Source organism: Ogataea polymorpha (assembly GCF_001664045.1).
Source record: "Ogataea polymorpha strain NCYC 495 leu1.1 chromosome Unknown OGAPOscaffold_1, whole genome shotgun sequence".
Classification (NCBI taxonomy): Eukaryota; Fungi; Ascomycota; class Pichiomycetes; order Pichiales; family Pichiaceae; genus Ogataea; species Ogataea polymorpha.
This window is the reverse complement of record NW_017264698.1, coordinates 770,039-790,233: the sequence shown is the minus strand read 5'-3', so window position 1 is coordinate 790,233 and position 20,195 is coordinate 770,039. Positions and strand designations below refer to the sequence as shown.

General features: G+C 51.6%; 10 protein-coding genes across 10 annotated transcripts; 6 read left to right on the top strand and 4 right to left on the bottom strand.

The window, feature by feature from the left end:
- Window positions 1-76: 76 nt before the first annotated feature.
- On the bottom strand, window positions 77-4,784 carry OGAPODRAFT_92011 (uncharacterized protein; the record flags this gene model as incomplete). The annotated part of the gene is made up of 1 exon (XM_018357085.1): window positions 77-4,784. The coding sequence occupies one exon, from the start codon at window positions 4,782-4,784 to the stop codon at window positions 4,038-4,040; it is 747 nt and encodes a 248-aa protein (XP_018213208.1). The 3' UTR covers window positions 77-4,037.
- On the top strand, window positions 157-4,746 carry OGAPODRAFT_15261 (uncharacterized protein). Its single transcript, XM_018353609.1, has one exon. The coding sequence runs from the start codon at window positions 2,074-2,076 to the stop codon at window positions 4,021-4,023; it is 1,950 nt and encodes a 649-aa protein (XP_018213209.1). The 5' UTR covers window positions 157-2,073; the 3' UTR covers window positions 4,024-4,746.
- An 86-nt stretch (window positions 4,785-4,870) lies between the features above and the next one.
- OGAPODRAFT_92010 (uncharacterized protein) lies at window positions 4,871-6,703 on the top strand (the record flags this gene model as incomplete). Its single annotated transcript, XM_018357084.1, has 1 exon — window positions 4,871-6,703. One exon carries the CDS (start codon window positions 4,874-4,876, stop codon window positions 6,701-6,703), a length of 1,830 nt encoding a protein of 609 aa, XP_018213207.1.
- Window positions 6,704-8,028, bottom strand: OGAPODRAFT_15260 (uncharacterized protein). Its single transcript, XM_018353608.1, has one exon. The coding sequence runs from the start codon at window positions 8,011-8,013 to the stop codon at window positions 6,739-6,741; it is 1,275 nt and encodes a 424-aa protein (XP_018213206.1). The 5' UTR covers window positions 8,014-8,028; the 3' UTR covers window positions 6,704-6,738.
- Window positions 8,029-8,215: 187 nt separating this feature from the next.
- Window positions 8,216-10,181, top strand: OGAPODRAFT_15259 (uncharacterized protein). Its single transcript, XM_018353607.1, has one exon. It carries the CDS (start codon window positions 8,991-8,993, stop codon window positions 9,933-9,935), a length of 945 nt encoding a protein of 314 aa, XP_018213205.1. The 5' UTR covers window positions 8,216-8,990; the 3' UTR covers window positions 9,936-10,181.
- OGAPODRAFT_92008 (uncharacterized protein) lies at window positions 8,216-10,181 on the bottom strand. The gene has a single exon (XM_018357082.1). The coding sequence runs from the start codon at window positions 8,865-8,867 to the stop codon at window positions 8,238-8,240; it is 630 nt and encodes a 209-aa protein (XP_018213204.1). The 5' UTR covers window positions 8,868-10,181; the 3' UTR covers window positions 8,216-8,237.
- Window positions 10,182-10,305: 124 nt separating this feature from the next.
- Window positions 10,306-11,989, top strand: OGAPODRAFT_15258 (uncharacterized protein; the record flags this gene model as incomplete). The annotated part of the gene is made up of 1 exon (XM_018353606.1): window positions 10,306-11,989. One exon carries the CDS (start codon window positions 10,306-10,308, stop codon window positions 11,917-11,919), a length of 1,614 nt encoding a protein of 537 aa, XP_018213203.1. The 3' UTR covers window positions 11,920-11,989.
- OGAPODRAFT_74712 (uncharacterized protein) lies at window positions 11,973-14,622 on the bottom strand (the record flags this gene model as incomplete). The annotated part of the gene is made up of 1 exon (XM_018355921.1): window positions 11,973-14,622. The coding sequence occupies exon 1, from the start codon at window positions 13,326-13,328 to the stop codon at window positions 11,973-11,975; it is 1,356 nt and encodes a 451-aa protein (XP_018213202.1). The 5' UTR covers window positions 13,329-14,622.
- Window positions 14,623-14,834: 212 nt separating this feature from the next.
- On the top strand, window positions 14,835-17,123 carry OGAPODRAFT_84591 (uncharacterized protein). The gene is made up of 2 exons (XM_018356773.1): window positions 14,835-14,922; window positions 14,963-17,123. The coding sequence occupies exons 1-2, from the start codon at window positions 14,918-14,920 to the stop codon at window positions 17,052-17,054; spliced, it is 2,097 nt and encodes a 698-aa protein (XP_018213201.1). The 5' UTR covers window positions 14,835-14,917; the 3' UTR covers window positions 17,055-17,123.
- Window positions 17,124-17,174: 51 nt separating this feature from the next.
- On the top strand, window positions 17,175-19,876 carry OGAPODRAFT_15256 (uncharacterized protein). The gene has a single exon (XM_018353605.1). It carries the CDS (start codon window positions 17,205-17,207, stop codon window positions 19,644-19,646), a length of 2,442 nt encoding a protein of 813 aa, XP_018213200.1. The 5' UTR covers window positions 17,175-17,204; the 3' UTR covers window positions 19,647-19,876.
- The last annotated feature ends 319 nt before the right edge of the window (window positions 19,877-20,195 follow it).

The following is a 20,195-nucleotide window of genomic DNA, read 5'->3' as shown; positions in this document are numbered from 1 at the left end:
AATATATTGAAAATTATTATCAGGATTATTTTTAATTAAATACGGTGCACAGCCATGAAGCACATTGTAGGGTGGGCGCGTACCGGAAACCTAGACGCCCACGTATAAATAGGGCCCCGCGCCCCAAAATATAACTTCATGGACAGCAGATTGCTCATTATTGGTACATCAGATGTGCCCCTTTCAGGAAGCTCTCTGTTCATCACGGACGATACTCTCAGATTGGCTAGTTTGGGAGGACTCCGTTTTCCTCGCCTTGGAGTCCAGTCTAAGATAAATTGGGCCCATTGCGTTGATTAACCGGATCTTGTAAGCCAGATGGATAGCAGTCCAGTACCTGCAGTGCCTTCACGTAGACACTGGACTGTGGGGCATCCATTGTGGCTTGCAAGAAACGGGATAGGTTCTATAACCTGATCCGGGGGTACTGAAAGGACTAGGAACCTGTCAATGTGTGTGCGGATGCTGGCGCGGGTTTAATTACCGAGCGACGCTTTGCACAGGCTTGGCACGAAGTACGGCCTGGAAGCTTGAATCGAGGTCAGCAGATATCGAATTCCTCTGAAGAATTGCTTAGCAATTGGCTGACGATGTTGTTAGCGCTAACGAATAGAACTCAGCAGTATAACCGTCCACTTGGTGCGTTTTGCTGGGGATGCCCCCTCCGGTGTATAACGTTTACCAGGATAGCAATTGGATGTTCATTTACTTTGACGTTTCTACACTTTGCTACACTTGTGACATTTCTAAGGTTTTGCTACCAAATCACGTTTTTTCGCCCATATTTCCAGCATTGGAAGATTCCAGTTATACCACACATTGAACTACTACTATCACGACGGGGTAGGCCCGTGAAAGTATACTGCCATAGGTCGTCCGGTATGGGGTTCCACCACTGCCCTGTACTAGAAAGACGGGAAGTATACTTTCGAAACTAGGGGTGGATGCGGCTCTCCTGACCATAGGGGAGGGGGAGAGGCTACCCATCCCAAACAGGGAGGGCATGTAATTTGCCTTCCCTCTATTTGAAAGGGGGGATGCATTTCTCCCCTTCTATAGGGGGAACGCATTTTATATTTCTCCCTATCTGAAGGGGGGGATATACTTCTCCCCTTCCATAGGGGGGATGCGCTCTCCCTTTCCATGTAAGGGGAGGTACGTTCAAATTCAGTTTTCAGTATTTCAAAAGTTCTATATGTCCCCTCCGCAGCATGGGCCGCGTCGACGTATCCTCCCATTAGGAAAACCGGCGCTAGGATTTTCGCCGGGAGGATATAAACTGCTCTGCTCAGGAAATCTCCTAGAGCTGTCACAAGCAGGTCGGAGCAAAAGCTCCCAAAATTAGCGCCGACCATGTCCACTAAGAACAGCCATTAATCGGTCGCAGTATATGAACAGGAATATTTGTATGTCCGGGAACAAGTTCTGGGATAGGTGCAACAGTTCTGGTTTCTGTCACTCGGGACATGGGTATGTGAGCTTTCCAAGTTTGCGGATGTCCTTTAACGATGGTAGAGAAAAGAACATATCAAAGGAAGCTAAGATTGTTGGCCATGGGGTGGATTTATATAATGCGACAAGCGCGGAAAAAGCGCGCAAGATACCGCCATTAATGGATCCATTTCCAGCGCTAAAGCAGTTGCCGTAGCAGAAATTGTGAGGAGCGGCTCTTGCCAACTTGCATAGCAACCGATTACGTTATCTGAGGATCAACTTTTCGGCTGAAAATAAAAAATCACTAATTTAAATACTGATCCTAACAAAAGGAGCTAGCGTCTCGAATCTTTTTCTCACAACACTCAATTTGTGGCAGTAATACACCCGCAACCAATTGCCATGGATCTAGGGCCTTTCGTGGAGATGGATGATGCACAGGAGTCCGCAAGCCCCACCCCCACAAACAAGGCCTCGCTCTCGTTCGAGGACTCCCACAGGGCCCGCAGCCACGCCTCGTCGGTCTCGTCCGTGTCCACGCCGCTCCCAAAACACAAACTCTCGGTGGATATTCCCCGCCTCCCGGACGATAACGCGTACGAGGTGATCAACAGCACCTCGTCGCTGCGCACCTCCGCAATGGCCATTCCCGAGCGGCCGCGTCCGTCTGGAGCGTCGAATCTGTCCACGAGCACAGCCTCGTCAACAGCCTCGATGCCGCTCAAAATCAAAAAGTCCACGCCCGCAGACCCAGAGACAACAAAGACAGACGCTGTTTCTCTTTCGTTCAATCAGGGCGACAGCCTAGGAGACACCGACGGGTCGATGAATGGCGACGGAGACCAAGTGAGCCACGAGTCGGCCAATGAGCAGCCTGCCACGCCCGTCCCGCCGCCGAATGCCACTTTCATGTCCAGCATCAAAAGTCTTGCTTCCATTTCCAGACAGCAGGAGGCAGACACAACCACCGACACAGCCTCCACTCTGGGCACTCCGTTACGCAGTCAGTCGGAGGACCACACGAAAAAGGACGGCGAGGACGAAGGCAAGCTCGAACACGTAGTCAATGGCCACACAGAGATGCTCAGCTACCGCCGCTCGTCTCGCCGAGCAAAAAGCAGCAGCATTTCGTCCTTACCTAAGACGCCCCTCACAGAGGCCTCCAACGACAGTTTTGACCGGTCGCCAGCAGAGTTCTCTAACAAGCTGTACACGGACGAAAAGTATCTGGACACACAGTACCGTTACGCTTCGTTGACGCGGAATGTCGAGTTCCACGAGCTGTTCAAGAACATCCCGGACAACGAGCGGCTTCTTGACGATTTCAGCTGTGCTCTGAGCCGCGAAATCCTTCTGCAAGGTCGACTTTACGTATCCGAGCACTATCTTTGCTTCAACTCCAACCTTCTGGGCTGGGTGACGAGCTTGGTGATTTCTCACGACGAGGTGGTCCATTTTGAGCGCAAATCGACGGCCGGGCTGTTTCCAAATGGGATAGTCATTGAGACTAGGGATGGAAAGCACACTTTCGCGAGCTTCATCTCGCGCGACTCGACGTTGAACTTTCTGGAGACCGTGTGGTCGAAATCTGTGGCTCTGAGCAAAGCCAAGAACGAACAGTCGCGCGCCCTGGACCTGATCGAGAGCAATCTGGCTGCACCGGCGATCCAGCAGCTTTCGGAGGACGACATCTTTACCATCGACGAGAACGGTCCGTTGATGGATGGAGAGACAGACGAGGAGGCGGTGGCCAGTCCTGTTTATAGAAACGAGGGCCCCGACAAGCACACCCCGACGGAGTGCAGCTACGAGCCTGAGGCGCATGGTGAATCGATCATTTTGGACAAGATTTTTAATGCGCCCATGGGCGTGGTGTTCAACGTTCTTTTTGGCGAAAAAATCACATTTCACAAGCACATCATGGAGTTGAGCGACGGGTACAATTTCAGCGACTACGGGCCATTTAAGGAGAACGAAAATGAGGAGCTGGTGCGCAAGTTCGAGTACGAAAAAAAGCTCAACAACTCGATTGGTCCCAAGTCTGCCAAGGTGGAGGCGTCCGAGCTCATCCAGCACAAAGATTTGAACGAGTACGTGGAAGTGGTGAGCACCACGTGCACGCCAAACGTCCCCAGCGGGACTGCTTTCCACGTTGTCACGAGGTACATTTTTACATGGGCGGAAGACAGCCAGACTCGGCTGAAAATCAGCTACAAAATCGTGTGGACCGGGTCGAGCTGGATTAAGGGAGTTATCGAGAAAAGCACCAAGTCGGGACAGCAAAGAACCGCCGACCTGATTGGCGAAGAGCTAGACAAGATTCTTCCAGAGATCCAGACGGGCAGGCTCGCAGACACCGAGGAGACAGAGGAGAAACCGCAGGAGACTCCTACAGAGTCCGTTTCGCAGCAGCCGGCGAGATACGTTCTCGTTCTGGAGCAAGTGGCCGGAAACTGGCTTGCAATACTGGTGACTTTTATTCTGCTATTGCAGCTATATTTCCTGTACAGGATGAAGTGTCTCAGCGAAAAGGTGGCGGAAAGCATCGAGCTCAACGTTGAGCTTCTGAGACGCATTGCGGAGCAGTAGGCTATATACAGAGGCTATGCTCCCGGGGCAAAGCCGATGTTGTTTGTGTCTGGCGACGGCTGTTCGTTTTCGATGATTTCGCAGTCGTCGATGGTATGTACAGCGATCTTGTCGTTTTTGTCGTTTAATTCGAACACAAAGATGCCTGTGAGCACACGTTCGATGGAGTTGTCATCGAGCTTGGTCAGGTTTTGGAGAGGCAGTTTCAGGTGCAGCAGGCTGTTGGTGTCCAGATTGTATGCGCCGAGCCTGGCGTCCGCGGTTTTGTTGTCGCGGAGATGGGGGCACCCGTTGAGACAGGTGCGCCATTTGATGGTGATTTTGGTGGTGTATGGGGACAGTTCTGGAGACTCTTCGAAATCCAGCAGGTTGTTGTTGATCGAGAGATTGACAAGGTCTGTGTTGGACAGCGACCCTCTTGCCTCCTTGATGTTCATATGTGTAATGTGCAATTTTGCTTCCGGGTTCAGGAAAAACGAGGTCAACAGTAGTTGCAGCGTCTTGAATGTGGTGTTGTAAAGTAGAACTCCGCGGATAACCGGTATGTGTGGTTTTTGGCCGGGGAGCAGTCTCAGAACGATATCCTGGGCCAGAAATTCCTGCGGCAGGTTGTGCTGCAAAATATGGGGCACCTTGAGCTGGAGCATTTGGATAATAGTTCCCAGATTGGCCTTCCGTGGGCTGTCGGGAACAGGGAACCTCGGCTGGCGGCTAGCCAGAAACTTAAGCTGACCAGAGCGGAAAGGCGCGAAGATTCTCATTTAAATGAACACACTGTTAATCATCCAGATTCGAGAATAAATACTAAATTAATTAAATTAAATAATTTCTGGCATTTTAATTATTTCTCATGTCGCTTGTTTACGATTCGGCAGATCCTGAGCTGCCGAATTTGCCAGAATCGGCCCATTGGTCAGACTCAGACTACGCGAGCGACGACGGATCCGGGCCCAGCACGGACTCTGTGCCGTTTTCTAGCGAGGATGGCCAGATAGATATAAATCACAAGTCCGACAGCGACTCGCCTACGGTCTCGCAGCCGACTCAGGAACACCAAAAGGCGGCAGGCCCGCACGTGACGGTGCCAAAACCGCACCACAGGCGCAAACACAAGGCCAGGTCGCGCAAATACGCCGGCAGTGGAACGAAGAAGGAACGCACTGGCTGGGAGCCAGGAATCGACGTCCGGACAACAAACGTGGTCATGAACACGCCGGGATCCTGGGTCGTGGTGACAGATTACTCGCCTGACAGATACAGAGTGATGCACTACGAGGTTGTGTCCGAAACAGGCGCCGACGACGACGCTCTGGATCTCCAGCTGTTGCATGCCGAGGGCAAACAAGACGCCGATCCAGAGGCTGTTGAGGCGCAACTGAAGGAGTACAGAAAACGCGCTGCGCAGTCGAAGCTGGCGTTTGAGCGCGGAGTGAAAAATCGGCCTCTGTGGTCGCATATTAGATGGATCAACGTCAACGGGCTCTCGTGGGAGGCCATTTCGATAATAGGCAAGCATTACAACCTTCACAGACTGTCCATAGAGGATATGATCGACATTCCGCAGCGCACGAAGGTCGATTTGTATCCGAACCACCTGTTTACGGTGCTTCCCCTGATAAAGGTGGTCAGAACGAACCGTCCGCGGGACTCTGCTGGACACCGCCATGTGTCGGACGACGACTCGAGATCGCTGCGCTCGCGAGCCTCGTCTGTGCACACGGTGGATTTGACGCTTTCCGAGCGAATCAGCGACGAGAGAAAGATGCGAAAGCTGTCAGACATCAATTTCAGGTCTCTTTGTGATGAGCGCAAGAAAAGCCGCAAAATGCGCAATCTCGAAATCCGCAGGCCGTTGAACAGCAAGGGGCTTGCTGTTGGGATCGAGCAGGCCTCGATTTTCCTCACTGACGACAACACAGTAATCACCTTTTTCGAGCATTCGGCAGGAGATATCACCAAGGCCATTCTGGCTCGTCTGGCGGCCAAGGACACGCTGCTGCGCACGAGCGACGAGGCCTCAATTCTGTTACACTCCATTCTTGACGCAATAGTCGATCTCGTCTACCCCGTGACGTCTGCGTACGACCAACGCCTAAACGAGATAGAGCTGGACATTCTGACCAACCCCACCATCTCGCACACGCAGGAACTGCATTTGATGATCAACGAGCTGGCCAACCTAAAGTCGCGCATTACGCCAGTCTGCAACCTGATCCACCAGATGAGAGAGGTGACCAATTTCCGCAAGTTCATGTCTGAAAACAGCGTTCTGTACATGAACGATATATACGACCATCTGGTGTCGTACGTGGACGACATTGAGTCGATGTTGAGGACGATCGAAAACCTAGTGAACCTGATCTTTAATACGTTGTCGGTGGAAACCAACAACTCCATGAAACAGCTGTCTTTGGTGACTGTGATCTTCCTTCCGCTCAGCTTCTGGGCAGGCTATTTTGGCATGAATTTCGACAGGTTTGGGAACCTGGAAAAGGGCGTAGGCTTCTACTGGAAAGTGACCATTCCGTTTACTTTTGGGCTGATTCTGCTGGTGATGTGGCGCGACGTGTTCAAAAAACTGGACTACTCAAGAAAATACGTCACGCGGGCGGTGGCCGATTTCGCCATCGACAGAGCAGAGAAAAGGAGAAAGCTACGACGCCGGAAAAACCTGGTTTAGTGTCATTTTCGTCATTCATTAGCGTTAAATAGTCCTCACCTTGTATGCTTCATACCGCACATTTCATCAAACTCGTCGCACCAAGATCCAACCAACCCGTCGTTGGTCTCATACGAAAAAGTGAGCGAAGGAGGCGCCTGTGTATCGAAGATAGAGTAAGCCGTTCCAACGGAATCGGGAATGGGACGGATGTTCACAGCACGCAGCGGGGCGGCCACGTAAGAAGCCTGCTTCTGATCCTCCAACATCTCCACCCGGTACTCGGGCTCGGAGTCGAACATGAAAAACTCGCCTCCCAAAACATCGTCGTCGCGCACAGATGCAACAGCCGGATCGGACTGGACGGCAAACTCCTGTTGACGTCTAGTAAGCTCCAGCTTGTACTCTTGGTCAAGGGTAAAGCCCTTGATAGGGCCTTCTCTGTTGAGCAGCTCTACGCCACCGTCCAGGTCTCTCTCAACCATAAAACACTCCACAATCGCCTTGAACGAGACCTGGTTAATGCTTGGGTAGTAGTCGTAGAGGAATTCCTTCGACTTGAGGAAGTTCACAAAGTTCACGTCGTTGGTGTCTGCTTTGCGGAACGGACACTTGCCGAACAGCGTGAACAGCAACGTGATGGCCAGAGACCACGAGTCGGCACCTTTGGCGTCGTACCACTCGCTCTTCTGACGAAGAGCCTCTGGAGCCATGTACTTCTCGGTGCCCACGTTGAAGTCTCTGCATTTGCCTGCGTAAGTGGCAAGACCCCAGTCACATAGCTTGATGCTGCCGTCTCTCATCAACAAAACGTTCTCGGGCTTGATGTCCCTGTGATACACGCCACGGGAGTAGGCGTAGCGCATAACATCAGCCAGCTGATTGACAAGACTCAGAAACATCTGCGGGTTGGTCTGGTACTCAACCCCCAGAGGCGACTGTGTGTGGATGGCATCGTACAAGTCGCCGCCCGGAACGTACTCCAGAACCAGGACAATGTACTTCTTGGTCTCAAAGCTCTCCAGGAGCTGGCAAACGTTCGGATGATACCCCAACTTGCGCATGATGGAGATCTCGTGTCTGGCCATGAAGGAAATACCGGGGATCGTTTTCTTCAGCGCCTTGACGGCCACCTTGGTGTTGTCCACCATGTTGAGCGCACACGTGACCTGACCGAACGACCCGTTCTGCAAGTTGGACACAAACTTGTACTTGTTCTTGAGGTACGAGCCTTTCTCGTACGCAAGATATTCGTCCATGGTGGCCTGCAAGTCCTGCGACAGCAGCTTGAGCTGGGAGTCCACCTTGTCTGAGAGGACCGTCGATGTCATGTATATAAAGATGCCACTGATTCTATAAGGAAAATGGATGACAGAGTGTAATAAAAATGGAGATAGATAAGCCTTTATAACTTGAGGTGGGGGTGGGTCACAAGTGTCAATGCAGCCCTCGTCCGGGTAACCGCTGGATAAAATTCTGAGTCACCCTTATCGGAAGGTTCCAGCACTTTTTGACGTGATAAGCCACAGTTGGCTAAGGATGTGTGTATATTAGATTATAGAGGGTCGCCTAGATAACCAATTGTGGCGAGCACGAACGCGGCTCCAGAGAGGAGCGACGAGTACGAGTAGCCAAGCTTGAGCGACTGCAGTTTCGAGATCGTTTCTGTCTTGAGCTCGAGCTCCTGGAACTGCTCGTCCTCAGCCGGTTCCTCCCGCACGGTGTCGGACTCTGTTCCTAGGTCGTTGTAGACGCTGTTGTCGAGCAGCGACGTCAAATCGTCTGTCTTGCTGGACTTGGCCGGCAGGGCGCCCGAGTCGCGTTTCTGCGGGGATTGGAAAATTTGGAGTTCCAGTGGCAAAACGCCGTAACAGTAGTACGCTGCGCACAGCGGTGCTCCCAGCGCGGCGTAGATCAGGTATGGGTGTTTGCCTGCGACGGGAGACCGTGTGTATGCCATCATGAAGAGCGTCGTCGCCGCGGTGCCACAGACAGCGAGGATCGAGCGCACTTGCACGAGCAAGCAACGGAACCTCTGGCGCAACTCGTGCGAGTCGAGGATGCTCAGCTTGGTGGAGCTAATCAGATCAGGCACCGTGTTATACGCGGCAAGGCCGAAGCTGGATGTGGCCAGGCCCAGCGAGCCAATGCCCACGAGTTTGACGATCTTGAGACAACTAACCATTTGTAATAAATAAACAAGAAACCCGTGCACGGAGCTAATCCAGTTATTTTTCTCTTGTGGCGCATCGACTTGCACCGCAAGGGCTGCTTATCAACACGTAAAAAATCTTATCCCTGTAATCTTATGTCCACACCTTCGTTTACTCTCGCGCGGACCGGCGACAAGATCCCTGCCATTGCGTTTGGCAGCGGCACCAAGCACCAGAAAAAGAAGAAGGGCGACCCTGTCCTCAAGGACTCCGTGGATGAGTCGCTCGTCGACATCATCAAGTTTGCGCTCACGGAGGGCAAATTCACCCACCTGGACACGGCAGAGGTGTACACGACCCGCATAGAGGTCGGCAAGGCAATTGCCGAGTCCGGAGTCCCCCGCAGCAAGCTCTGGATCACCGACAAGTGGAACCAGGGCTGGGGAGGTAAGTACCGGTCGACGACTCCTTCGGGGCCGTACGAGTCATTGGTCAAGGGCCTGGAGCTCATGAAGATCGAGTACGTGGACCTGTTTTTGATCCATGCGCCATTTTTCGGCAAAGACACCACCGACGTCACTGTCGAGGAGGCCTGGAGGCAGATGGAACGGCTGGTCGATGAGGGCAAGGCTAGGAACATCGGAGTGTCCAACTTCGATGTGCCGGTGCTGGAAAAAATCTTCGCTGTTTGCAAATACAAGCCGCAGGTCAACCAGATAGAGTACAATCCTTATCTACAGGAGCAGTCGCCAGGAATTGTTGACTTTTGCAAGCGCAACGAGATCTTGGTAGAGGCCTTTTCTCCGCTGACGCCGATCGTCCCCACAAAGGTCACGGAGGGACCTTTGGATCCGGTTTTGAAAGAGCTGGAGACGAAGTACGGCGTCAGCAACACGCTGTTGCTGCTGAGATGGGTGTACCAGACAGGCGTTCTGCCGATCACCACGTCGACTAACAAGGAGCGCCTCAAGGACATTATGAAGGTGTGGGAGTTTGAGCTGGAGCCCAGCGATGTGGAGAGGATCTCTGCCGCGGGAAAAAAATTCCACTATAGAGGCTTTTTCGAAGACTACTTTGACAAGTACGACAAGGTCAAATAAACACGGGGTGAAACCCCGCGGTTTCCGGGGATGCAGGTGCAGGCCGGAGTAACCAAACCGACATTACGTAAGCATCCTAAGTTTCCGACTCGGAATAGGTGGACAATAGTAGCTGGATTTTTCGTTACGCCGAAAAATAGCGGCCGTCTTATTGGCCCAAACGCATTTTCACGCACGCTCTCGCACCCCCATTAATCATTCGGCGTACCTCATACGTGCGAACCGCATAACAAGAAACGTAACCCCTCCTGTTTTGGCAACCGGGCCTATTGTGTCCTATTGTCCGCAAATATCCACTCACGTTTCTTGAAAAAAAATACCCTTGTATAAAAAAACAAACTTCCACCCGAACATTTTACTATCCTAGATTATGTTGGCAGCAAGACGGGCCGTGCGCCTCAACACTGTCGCCACCAGAGCTTTCAGCTCGTCCGTCGTCGCGACTTCCGCTCACCGCAAGTCTCTTTTCCACAAGCTGTTCAGGATCCCTCTGGACATTGGTGCCATCGGCACTGTTTTGGCCACCACCTGGATGGGTGCCTCCATCTACAGAGAGGCTAACCCCAGAAACCAGAAGCCCCAAACCCCTCTCACTGCTGCCGGAGCAGAGAAAAAGAGCATTGTTATTCTTGGGAGCGGATGGGGTGCCGCATCGATGCTCAAAGATCTCGATACCAGTCTGTACAATGTGACCGTTGTTTCTCCTAGAAGCTACTTTCTGTTCACGCCTCTGCTGCCCTCGGCGCCTACTGGAACCATCGAGGCCAGATCCATCGTCGAGCCAATCAGATCGATCGCCAAGAGAACTCCTGCAGAGGTTACTTACATCGAGGCCGACGCTACAGATGTCGACGTGACGAAAAATACTCTGAAAATCAAATTCCCCGGTTCCAGCGCCGATGCGCAGGAGCTCGTCAAGGAGCTCAAGTACGACTACCTGGTCGTTGCTGTCGGTGCGCAGCCATCCACTTTCAACATTCCAGGCGTTGCCGAGCACGCTTGTTTCTTGAAAGAGCTGCCGGACGCGATCCAGGTCAGAAAGCGCTTCTTGGAGTGCGTTGAAAAAGCTTCGTTGTATCCTGAGGGAAGCGAGGAGAGAAAGAGATTGCTGCACTTTGTCGTTGTGGGAGGAGGTCCTACGGGTGTCGAGTTTGCCGGAGAACTGAAGGACTATGTGGACGAGGACCTCACCAAGTGGATGCCATCCATCGCCAAGGAGGTCCAGGTCACCCTGATCGAGGCGCTCCCTAACGTGCTGAACTCGTTCTCCAAGAGCCTGTGGACGTATGCCCAGAAGACGTTTGCCGAGAACAACATCGAGCTCATCCTCAACACAGCCGTGAACAAAGTGACTACCACCACGATCACCGCCTCCACGAAAAAGAAGGACGGTTCCGTGGAGCAAAAAGAGATCCCATACGGTATGCTTGTGTGGGCCGCTGGTATCCGCCCAGCCAATTTCACCAACCACCTGATCAGCAAGATCGAGGCTCAGGCCGGCGCCAGAAGAGGCCTGCTTGTCGACGAGAACCTCAAGGTCAAGGGTACCGAGAACGTGTATGCCATTGGTGACTGTGCCTTCACGGGCCACCCACCAACGGGACAGGTCGCCCACCAAGAGGGTCACTATCTTGCCTCCACGTTTGCCAAGATGGCTGCCATTGACGACCTGCAATCCGAGCTTGCCAGAGCCTCCAACTCCGACGAGAGAGCCAAGGTCCAGGCCAGACTCGATGCCGCTTTGGCCAACGTCAAGCCTTTCAAGTACAACCACCTCGGATCCTTGTCGTACGTGGGTGGAGAGAAGGCTGTTGCCGACTTGGTGTGGGGGTCCTTCTCTTCCACCTCTACCGGCGGTGCCTTTACCTACCTGATCTGGAGATCCTCCTACATCGCCATGTGCATCTCCGCCAGAATGAGAGCCTTGGTGGCTGCCGACTGGCTGAAGGTGTCTTTATTCGGCAGGGACTTGACCAACGAGTAGCTTAGTTGCAGCTTGCAGATAGACAGTATTCACTAATTATGTATCCATTGTATTCAATAGTCGTCATCCGACTCATACCCCCACACGTACTGCTCGCCCATAGTTTCGAGCTCGTTCTTGAGCTCCTCGCGCTCGTCGCCTCGGTAGTGCCGCGACACCAGCGCGGCCATGTGTTTGAACCAGCTGCGCGGCGCGTTGGTGACTCCCAAGGTGCATAAACTAGGGGTGCGTCCCTCCTCTTTGCTAAAGGCTGAAGGAAAGCTGTCGAGACTGCTGTTGAATGCGACGGACGAATGGTACTGGACAGAGTGTCTGGTCGGGGTTCCGTTGGTGATAAGACTGGAAAAGTCCACTTTGGTTGCTGCCCCTCTTGTGATTGCCGTCTGCGCGAAATAGTGGTCTCCCTTGTTCCCGTACGCCTGGCGGCAACTAAAAACATGGGGTGCGGAGGTTATGTCCCACACCACATTTTGGCCCCTCGTCGTGCTCAAGCCGTTCACAAAATCGGCTATCAGGAGCGCCGGCTTTGCGGCAAACAGACCGTTGACAAACTCCAGCGGGATGCACTGGATGGAGGAGACGTGCCAAAGGTCTGCCGCATCCGCCCACTTGGGCAGCGGAGGAGTCGTACTTAGCGGCAGGTATAGCGAGGAATTGCGCATCAGCCCCACACTAGCGCGAATACGGCTGATTAGCCTTTCAAAACTCAGTCGCTCAGTGTCCCTCGTGAGACTCCACGTGAGCACGCTTGTCTTTGCGTACTCGTCCCTTATGTCAGCCAGTAACTCGTCCGAGAACCCACCCCACGCAGAGTCCACTTCTGTGACAAGGTTCATGCCGTTAACCAGATCGCATTTTTCTGTCGTTTGTCGCAACGTCTCGTCGACAAAGTCTGGCTGGCTTTTATATTCCGCTGCCCCCACATCATAACCTTCAAACTTTCTCTCTGGGTGCATCTTTAGAAATCCTACCTGGCTCTTGTAATCGTATTCCCAGTTCCTAATACTTAATAGCGCCCGAGGCTTATACAACACCCTCGTAAAATCCGTCCAGTACCGCACCCTGTCCGTTTCCAGCACGCTCTTAGTGGGCTGGGCAGAATCCAGCAGTTCCTGGTACTTGTTTTTTTCCACACGCGGCTGCTCAACAACCTCGTAGCCCGTCTTATCGACGTTCTCAACACCAAACTGTGCCAGAGCACCATACCCATTCTGGTACTCCCAATGGACGGTACGTGGGTAAAAAGTGTAACTGGAGCCCTCTGCCACAGGCTCCATGTGAACGTTGGGGTCAATCGGATTCTGCGCCAGCGACGGCGCCAAGTACAGCTTGTCTTCTTGGAGGTTATTGAAATGCGTCACGATGTTGTTGGCGTGGGGGCCGACCGAGATCGTGATAACTTCGTGCATCTGTGCTCGAAATAAATGTGCGGCTCAAAAAAATTTACTTATTTGAAAATTTTCAAGCTGTGTTTTAACCACGATGGGGAATAACTCTTTAGAGGTAAGTGTCCAGCCGCCCCACTTTTCCCGCTAACGGTTAGGATCGTCTGAAAGAGCACGCCAATGCATTTGATGGACTGCTGTCTTTGATTCCAGCAAAGTACTATTATGACGAGGACACGTCCAATCAGTGGCAGCAGAAGAAGCAGAGCAAGAGCCAGGCCAAAGAGAACAAGAAAGCCAAGCTGGACCCAGAGGCCACTAAAGACATAAGTGCAAAGGAAGAGAAGGACAGACATGCTCTTGAGGCGAAGCCGGTGATAATACCGGGGAAGAAGCAGGAATCCGTGTCAGCGGAGGAGCCTGCTGCTGTGGAGGCTCAGGAGCCTGCAAGCACAACCACTGACACAGAACTGAAACTCGACGACGCTACGATAGTATTTGATGACGACGGCGACGGTGACACGACACCGCCACCCCCACGTAAATCTAAAGAGCAGCTCACTCCAGACAAGAAGAAGGAGAAAGAAGAGAATTTGGCAAAGTTGCGGGCGAAACTGGCTGAGAAAATCAATACATTGAAGGAGAAGCGCAAGGCACCAGGCACTAAGTTTGCCACGGTGACATCTCGACAGCAAATTTTGGAGGAGAGGCGCAAAAAAGAGGCTCTTAGAAGACAGCAGAAGAAAACCAAGGAAGACAAAGATGACGACGACGACAAGTCGAGCAGTGACGACGAGGACATGGATGATAAAGAGGACAAGCAGGATGTGGTGATGTACAATAATATCGAGTTCAACCAGGGAGAGAGAGCCACGTCTGATTTGAGCGGGGTACGCAAGGTGGGGCGGCGGAAGGGGCCATCGAACAACGACATCAAGGCGCATTTGAAGAAGGCGGAGCAAGAAAAGGCGAAGCTGGCAGCCATGGACAAAGAGCAGGCACTGGCTGCGGAGGAGAAGCACAAGTGGAACAAGGCTCTCGCGGGTGCTCAGGGAATTAAAGTGAAGGACGACGTCAAGCTCTTGAAAAAAGCCCTAAAGCGCAAGGAGGCCAAGAAGAGGAAGAGCGAGCGCGAGTGGGGGGAGCGCAAGCAGTTTGTGGCAGACCAGATCAAGGCCAAGCAGGACAGAAGGGAGGAGAACCTGCGCATCCGGCGCGAAAACAAGGGCAAGAGCCGCAAGCACCAGACCAAACAGCTGCGGTCGTTCAAAGGTGCGACCCGGGCCCCGAAAAGAGCTGGCTTCGAGGGCAAAATAAAGAGAAGGAGCTAAGAAAGAGCCAATTTATATAGGCACAAAACATGACTTTTCTCTGCGATTCGTGTGCGCACTAATAATTCTACATGGGGCAACACGTAAACAAGTTTACAGACAAGAAAAAGTTTAAGTAATAATCTTTTGTTTCATTGCAAAGATAGGACAGATTTCAGCGTTCTAAGAGCATTGATCAGCTGACAAAAGTGCTTCTTTCGGCGGTTTAGAGTCTGTGAATTCTATCCATATAGATCCCGGATATATTCTTTGGCGCTTAGTTATATTCGCTTTTGACAAACCATGTGGTAAGTACCAGGCACAGAACAAGAGTTCTAACAGGCGCAGTGGCATTTTCGGGTATGCCAACTACAACGTCGGCAAATCCAGAGGCCAGATCATTGACACGCTGGTCGAAGGGCTTTCCAAGCTTGAGTACAGAGGCTACGACTCGGCGGGCATTGGTATCGATGGTGAGAAGGAGTTCGACGAGTCCACCTCCACCAAGGAGATTGCCGTGTACAAGCAGGTTGGCAAGGTTGCAAACCTCAAGGATGAGATCAAGTCGCAGAACCTGAACACTTCGGAGACGTTTGCCAATCATGTGGGTATCGCTCACACCAGATGGGCCACCCACGGAGGAGTCACTCAGACAAACTGCCATCCACAGCCCTCCGACGATAGAAACGAGTTCATTGTGGTCCACAACGGTATTATCACTAATTATAGAGAGCTCAAGACGTTTCTGAAGAGCAAGGGCCATACCTTCAGATCGGACACCGACACCGAAGTTATCGCCAAGCTGTTCAAATACTATTTCGACAAGGACAACGACTTGGAATTTTACCAGCTGGCCAAGGAAGTCCTGTACCAGCTGCAAGGTTCCTACGGTCTGATGGTCAAGTCGATCCACTATCCCAACGAATTGGTGGCCACCAGGAAGGGTTCTCCGCTGTTGATTGGTGTCAAGAGCGAGCAGAAGCTCAAGGTGGACTTTGTGGACGTCGAGTTCATTTCTGACCCCGCCACAACAACCCAAGGCACCAACGGATCCAGTTACTCTAACTCGTTCCTGACTCTGCCTACTAATAGCGAAATGACACTGAGAAAATCCGAGTCGAGAGCTATCTTGCCGGACTACAACAAACCAATCGAGTTCTTTGTGTCTTCGGACGCCTCGTCGGTCATTGAGCACACTAAGAAGGTGCTATTTTTGGAAGACGACGACATTGCCCACATTGACAACGGAGAATTGCATATCCATAGAGCGGCCAAGGCAGCAGGAATGTCCACCACCAGACCCGTCCACACTTTGGAGATGCAACTGGCAGAGATAATGAGAGGGGGATATGACCATTTCATGCTGAAGGAGATTTTTGAGCAACCAGATTCCACTTTCAACACCATGAGAGGTAGAATCGATTTCAAGAACAAAACTATTACGCTTGGAGGTATCAAGGAGTTTCTGACCAGCATTAGACGTTCAAGAAGGTTCCAGATGATTGCCTGCGGAACGTCCTACCATTCGTGCTTGGCTGTGAGGTCTTTGTTTGAAGAGCTGACAGAGGTGCCAGTTTCCGTGGATCTAGCCTCTGATTTCCTAGACAGATCTCCGCCTATTTTCAGAGACGATACCTGCATCTTTGTTTCTCAGTCTGGCGAGACGGCAGATTCTATGATGGCCCTCAAAAGATGCCGCGCTGCCGGCGCCCTGACCGTTGGTGTGGTTAACTCTGTTGGTTCGAGCATTTCCAGAGAAACCGACTGCGGTGTCCACATAAACGCTGGTCCTGAGATTGGTGTGGCTTCCACCAAAGCCTACACCTCTCAGTTCATTGCACTGGTGATGCTTGCCCTACAGATCTCCAACCATGTGATTACTAATGCCACGCGCCACCAGGAGATCATCAAGGGACTGGAAGAAATTCCCACCCAGATCGAGAAGATCCTACAACAAAGCAAGAAAATCAAGGAGATCTCCGAGAAGTATCTGCACAACAAGCAGTCGATCTTGGTTGTTGGCAGAGGCTACCAATATGCATCTGCTTTGGAAGGCGCTTTGAAAATCAAAGAAATCTCTTACATTCATTCGGAAGGTATTCAGGCAGGAGAGTTGAAGCATGGAGTCTTGGCTCTCGTTGACGACAAGCTGCCGATTGTGGCATTTGCTACGCAGGACTCGTATTCGGCGAAACTGAACTCTGCCATTCAACAGATCACAGCCAGAGACGGCCGTCCAATAATCATTGCAACCGAGGGAGACAAGCTGATAGACGGATCGAAAGCCTCGGCTGTGATTGAGGTTCCAAAATCTGTGGACTGCTTGCAAGGGGTGTTGAACATCATTCCTGTGCAGCTGATGAGCTACTACTTGTCTGTTGCTGCCGGCAATAATCCGGATCGCCCAAGGAACCTTGCCAAGTCCGTCACTGTTGAGTGATTTCAGCCATCTCGTCAAAAATCTTGTGTCTGCTTTGTTTTCTATTTCACTTAGTAAAATACCCTGCCATAAAAAATTGTAGGTATGCAATTTCTGTCTGGGCTAGCGTTTTTCAGATTTAGACCATTATTATTTTCCAGACGCCTATCAATGCATTATCCAGACACGTCTTTCCACCATGGATTGCCGGAGACAATCAAGCCTGTGAGCTATGATGTTCGCATCTCCAACATTGATGTTGCCAAAAAGACATTTCATGGACTTTGTAAGATTGACTTCCACGCTCAGGACACCGTCAAGTCTGTGATCCTGAATCAGAAAATGTTGCAAATAGGCAAAGCTACTGCCAGCTCCAGCCACAAAGCCATCTCTCTTTCGGAAACCGTTGCCAACAACAAAGACGAGACCGTGGAGTTCAAATTTGCAGAGCCATTGAAGCCAGGCCCGTTGAGTCTCTCCATTGAGTATACCGGCCCGATTCGCACAGACATGGGAGGTTTTTACGACTCGAGCTATAAGGAAGGCGACCAACTACACACCTTGCTGTGCACGCAGTTTGAGTCCACGGATGCACGGTCTGCTTTCCCTTGTAGCGACGAGCCTGCTTTCAAGGCAACATTCAGACTGAGTTTGACAATCGAAAGCCAGTACGACGCGCTTTCCAATATGCCAGTCGATAAGATTGAGCCACATGGTAAGACGAAGACGGTCACATTTTTGCCGTCGCCAAAAATGTCCACCTATCTGGTAGCATGGTGCATTGGCAAGTTTGAATACGTGGAGTCCAATTTGAACGAATTGCCGATTCGCGTTTATACGGTTCCTGGACAGTCGCAGAACGGTAAGTATGCTCTGTCGGTGGCGGAAAAGGCTGTTGATTATCTTTCCAAAGTGTTTGACATTGCTTATCCGCTGCCAAAGCTGGACCTGATCGCCGTACCTGCCTTTGGAGCCAACGCGATGGAGAACTGGGGCCTGGTTCTTTTCAGAGCCACCGCACTGCTGTTTGATCCCGAGAAATCAGATCTTGCGTACAAATCCAAGGTGGCATATGTTGTTTCGCACGAGATCGCCCACTCGTGGTTCGGCAACTATTGTACAATGAATTGGTGGTCCGACCTCTGGCTCAACGAATCATTTGCAACCTATATTGGCTGGCTCTGCGTCGACAACATGCATCCCGAGTGGGACGTCTTCACAGACTTTGTGTCGTCCTCTGTTCAGGCGGCCTTGGACCTGGACTCTCTGACCAGCTCGCATCCAGTGGAGGTCCAAGTTCTGAACGGACGCGATATTGACCAAATATTCGACTATATTTCGTATCTCAAGGGAGGTTCTGTCGTGCGCATGGTTGCTGAGAGCGTTGGTGTTGATTTGTTTCTGAGCGCCGTCTCCAAATATTTAAAAGAGCACAGTTATGGCAATGCTCGCTCTGATGATCTTTGGGACGCCGTCAGCGCTACCACCGGCAAGGACATTACGAAGCTGGTTGCTCCTTGGATAAGAGCCGTTGGTTTCCCATATCTGCACGCTAAAATAGCAGGTGACCAGGTCAAAATTGCACAGCAGAGATTTCTGCTCGCTGGGAAGTCTGACGATACAACTTGGTGGATTCCCGAGCTAAACATGACGGAGAAAAGCAAGACGATCCCTTTGGAGCAGTTCACAAAGCTCAACAAGTCCACCACGGGCTTCTATCGTGTTGTTTATGATCCTGCACTCTTCGACCACGTTTTGGTTGATTTGAACGCCAGAGACAAGATTGGACTGGTGGCAGACACGTTTGCCGCAGCCCAAGCCGGCCTCATCTCGACGAAAACTTGCTTGGAGCTTGTGGAGCGGTTCAAAGACGATGAAGAGTACGCTGTGTGGGCAGAGATCGCCAAACGGCTGGGTGCTCTAAAGAGAGTCTACTTTGGCACGGCAAAGCTGGACACTCTTGTCAAATTCAGCAAGCAGGTGTACGAGCCAGTTCTGAAGAAACTGATGGAGAAAAAAGAGCTCAAGTTCCAAGAATCAAAGTTGCGTTCCCTGGTGTTTGAGCAATGCGGACTATCTCAGTCCTCGCTTGCCTTGAAATACGCTCGCTCTACCTCAGATCCTTCTTTGCGCCGCGCCAAGCTCACCACTCTACTGGCCTCCAAGGAATGCAGCCGCGAAGAATTGTTGCAGGTCATCGAGGAGGTGAAAAACCCGTCATCTGTTGACGCGCGTGAGATCGCGCTCTGTGCCCTTGGATCCGTGAACAATAAGGCGTACTTGGATGAAATCTTTGCGCTCTTTTTCACCGAGTCTCTTCCTGAGATGGACTACATCTTTCTTTGCGGCTCGCTCAGTTCGAACCCCGTTGCCCAAGAACCTTTCTGGAACTTCTTCAAGGCCAACTTCGACCGTTTCCACAAGGAGACGTCGATATGGACTCTGGACAGAGTTCTCAGAAACTTCCTGCCAAACTTTGGCTCCGAAACACTCTATGCCGACGCCAAGTCGTTCTTTGCCGGGAAAGACCTGACCGGCTTCGACAAAGGGGTCCGTCAATCGCTAGAGGCCATCGAGGTCAACATGCAATGGGCAAGAAAGAGTGATTTATAGTGCTAATATTTTTCCGAGCCTATGCTCTCGAACACAGAGCTCTCGCAAAACTCAATCACGTCCGAGTCCTCGTTCTTGATTTCTTGTGGCTTTCCTTGTATTTCTCCTTCCCAGTACGGCGATGATGGATACAGGTACTCTGCAGTGAGCTTTGTGTCGTCTTCTGTTGGCAGCATGATATTGCTGCTGCGCGACGAAAGGAACGTGGGCATCTCAAATTTCGAGTTCTGACAGATCGCCTCCAGGGTGTCTGCTGTGCACCGTGAAGGCATTTTCTCAGTAGATCTCTTCTTTGGAGCAGCATACGTGGACAGTTGAAGAATGTAGGTGTCGGGAGCTTTGCGAAAGAAGAGCTTACCAAGTCTTTCAGGAACTGCGCACTCCCTAAGCGAAGCACAGTAGTCCATTTTGCGTATCCTTGTGTATCCCCTTTTGGTGCCCTTTTTCCCTTTTTTTTTTAGATTTTTTTTAAATTTTTTCTCTGCGTTTCCCGGTCACGTGAAAGCACATAAGCCAAAGCTTGCTGCTACCAGACAAACAAACTCTTCC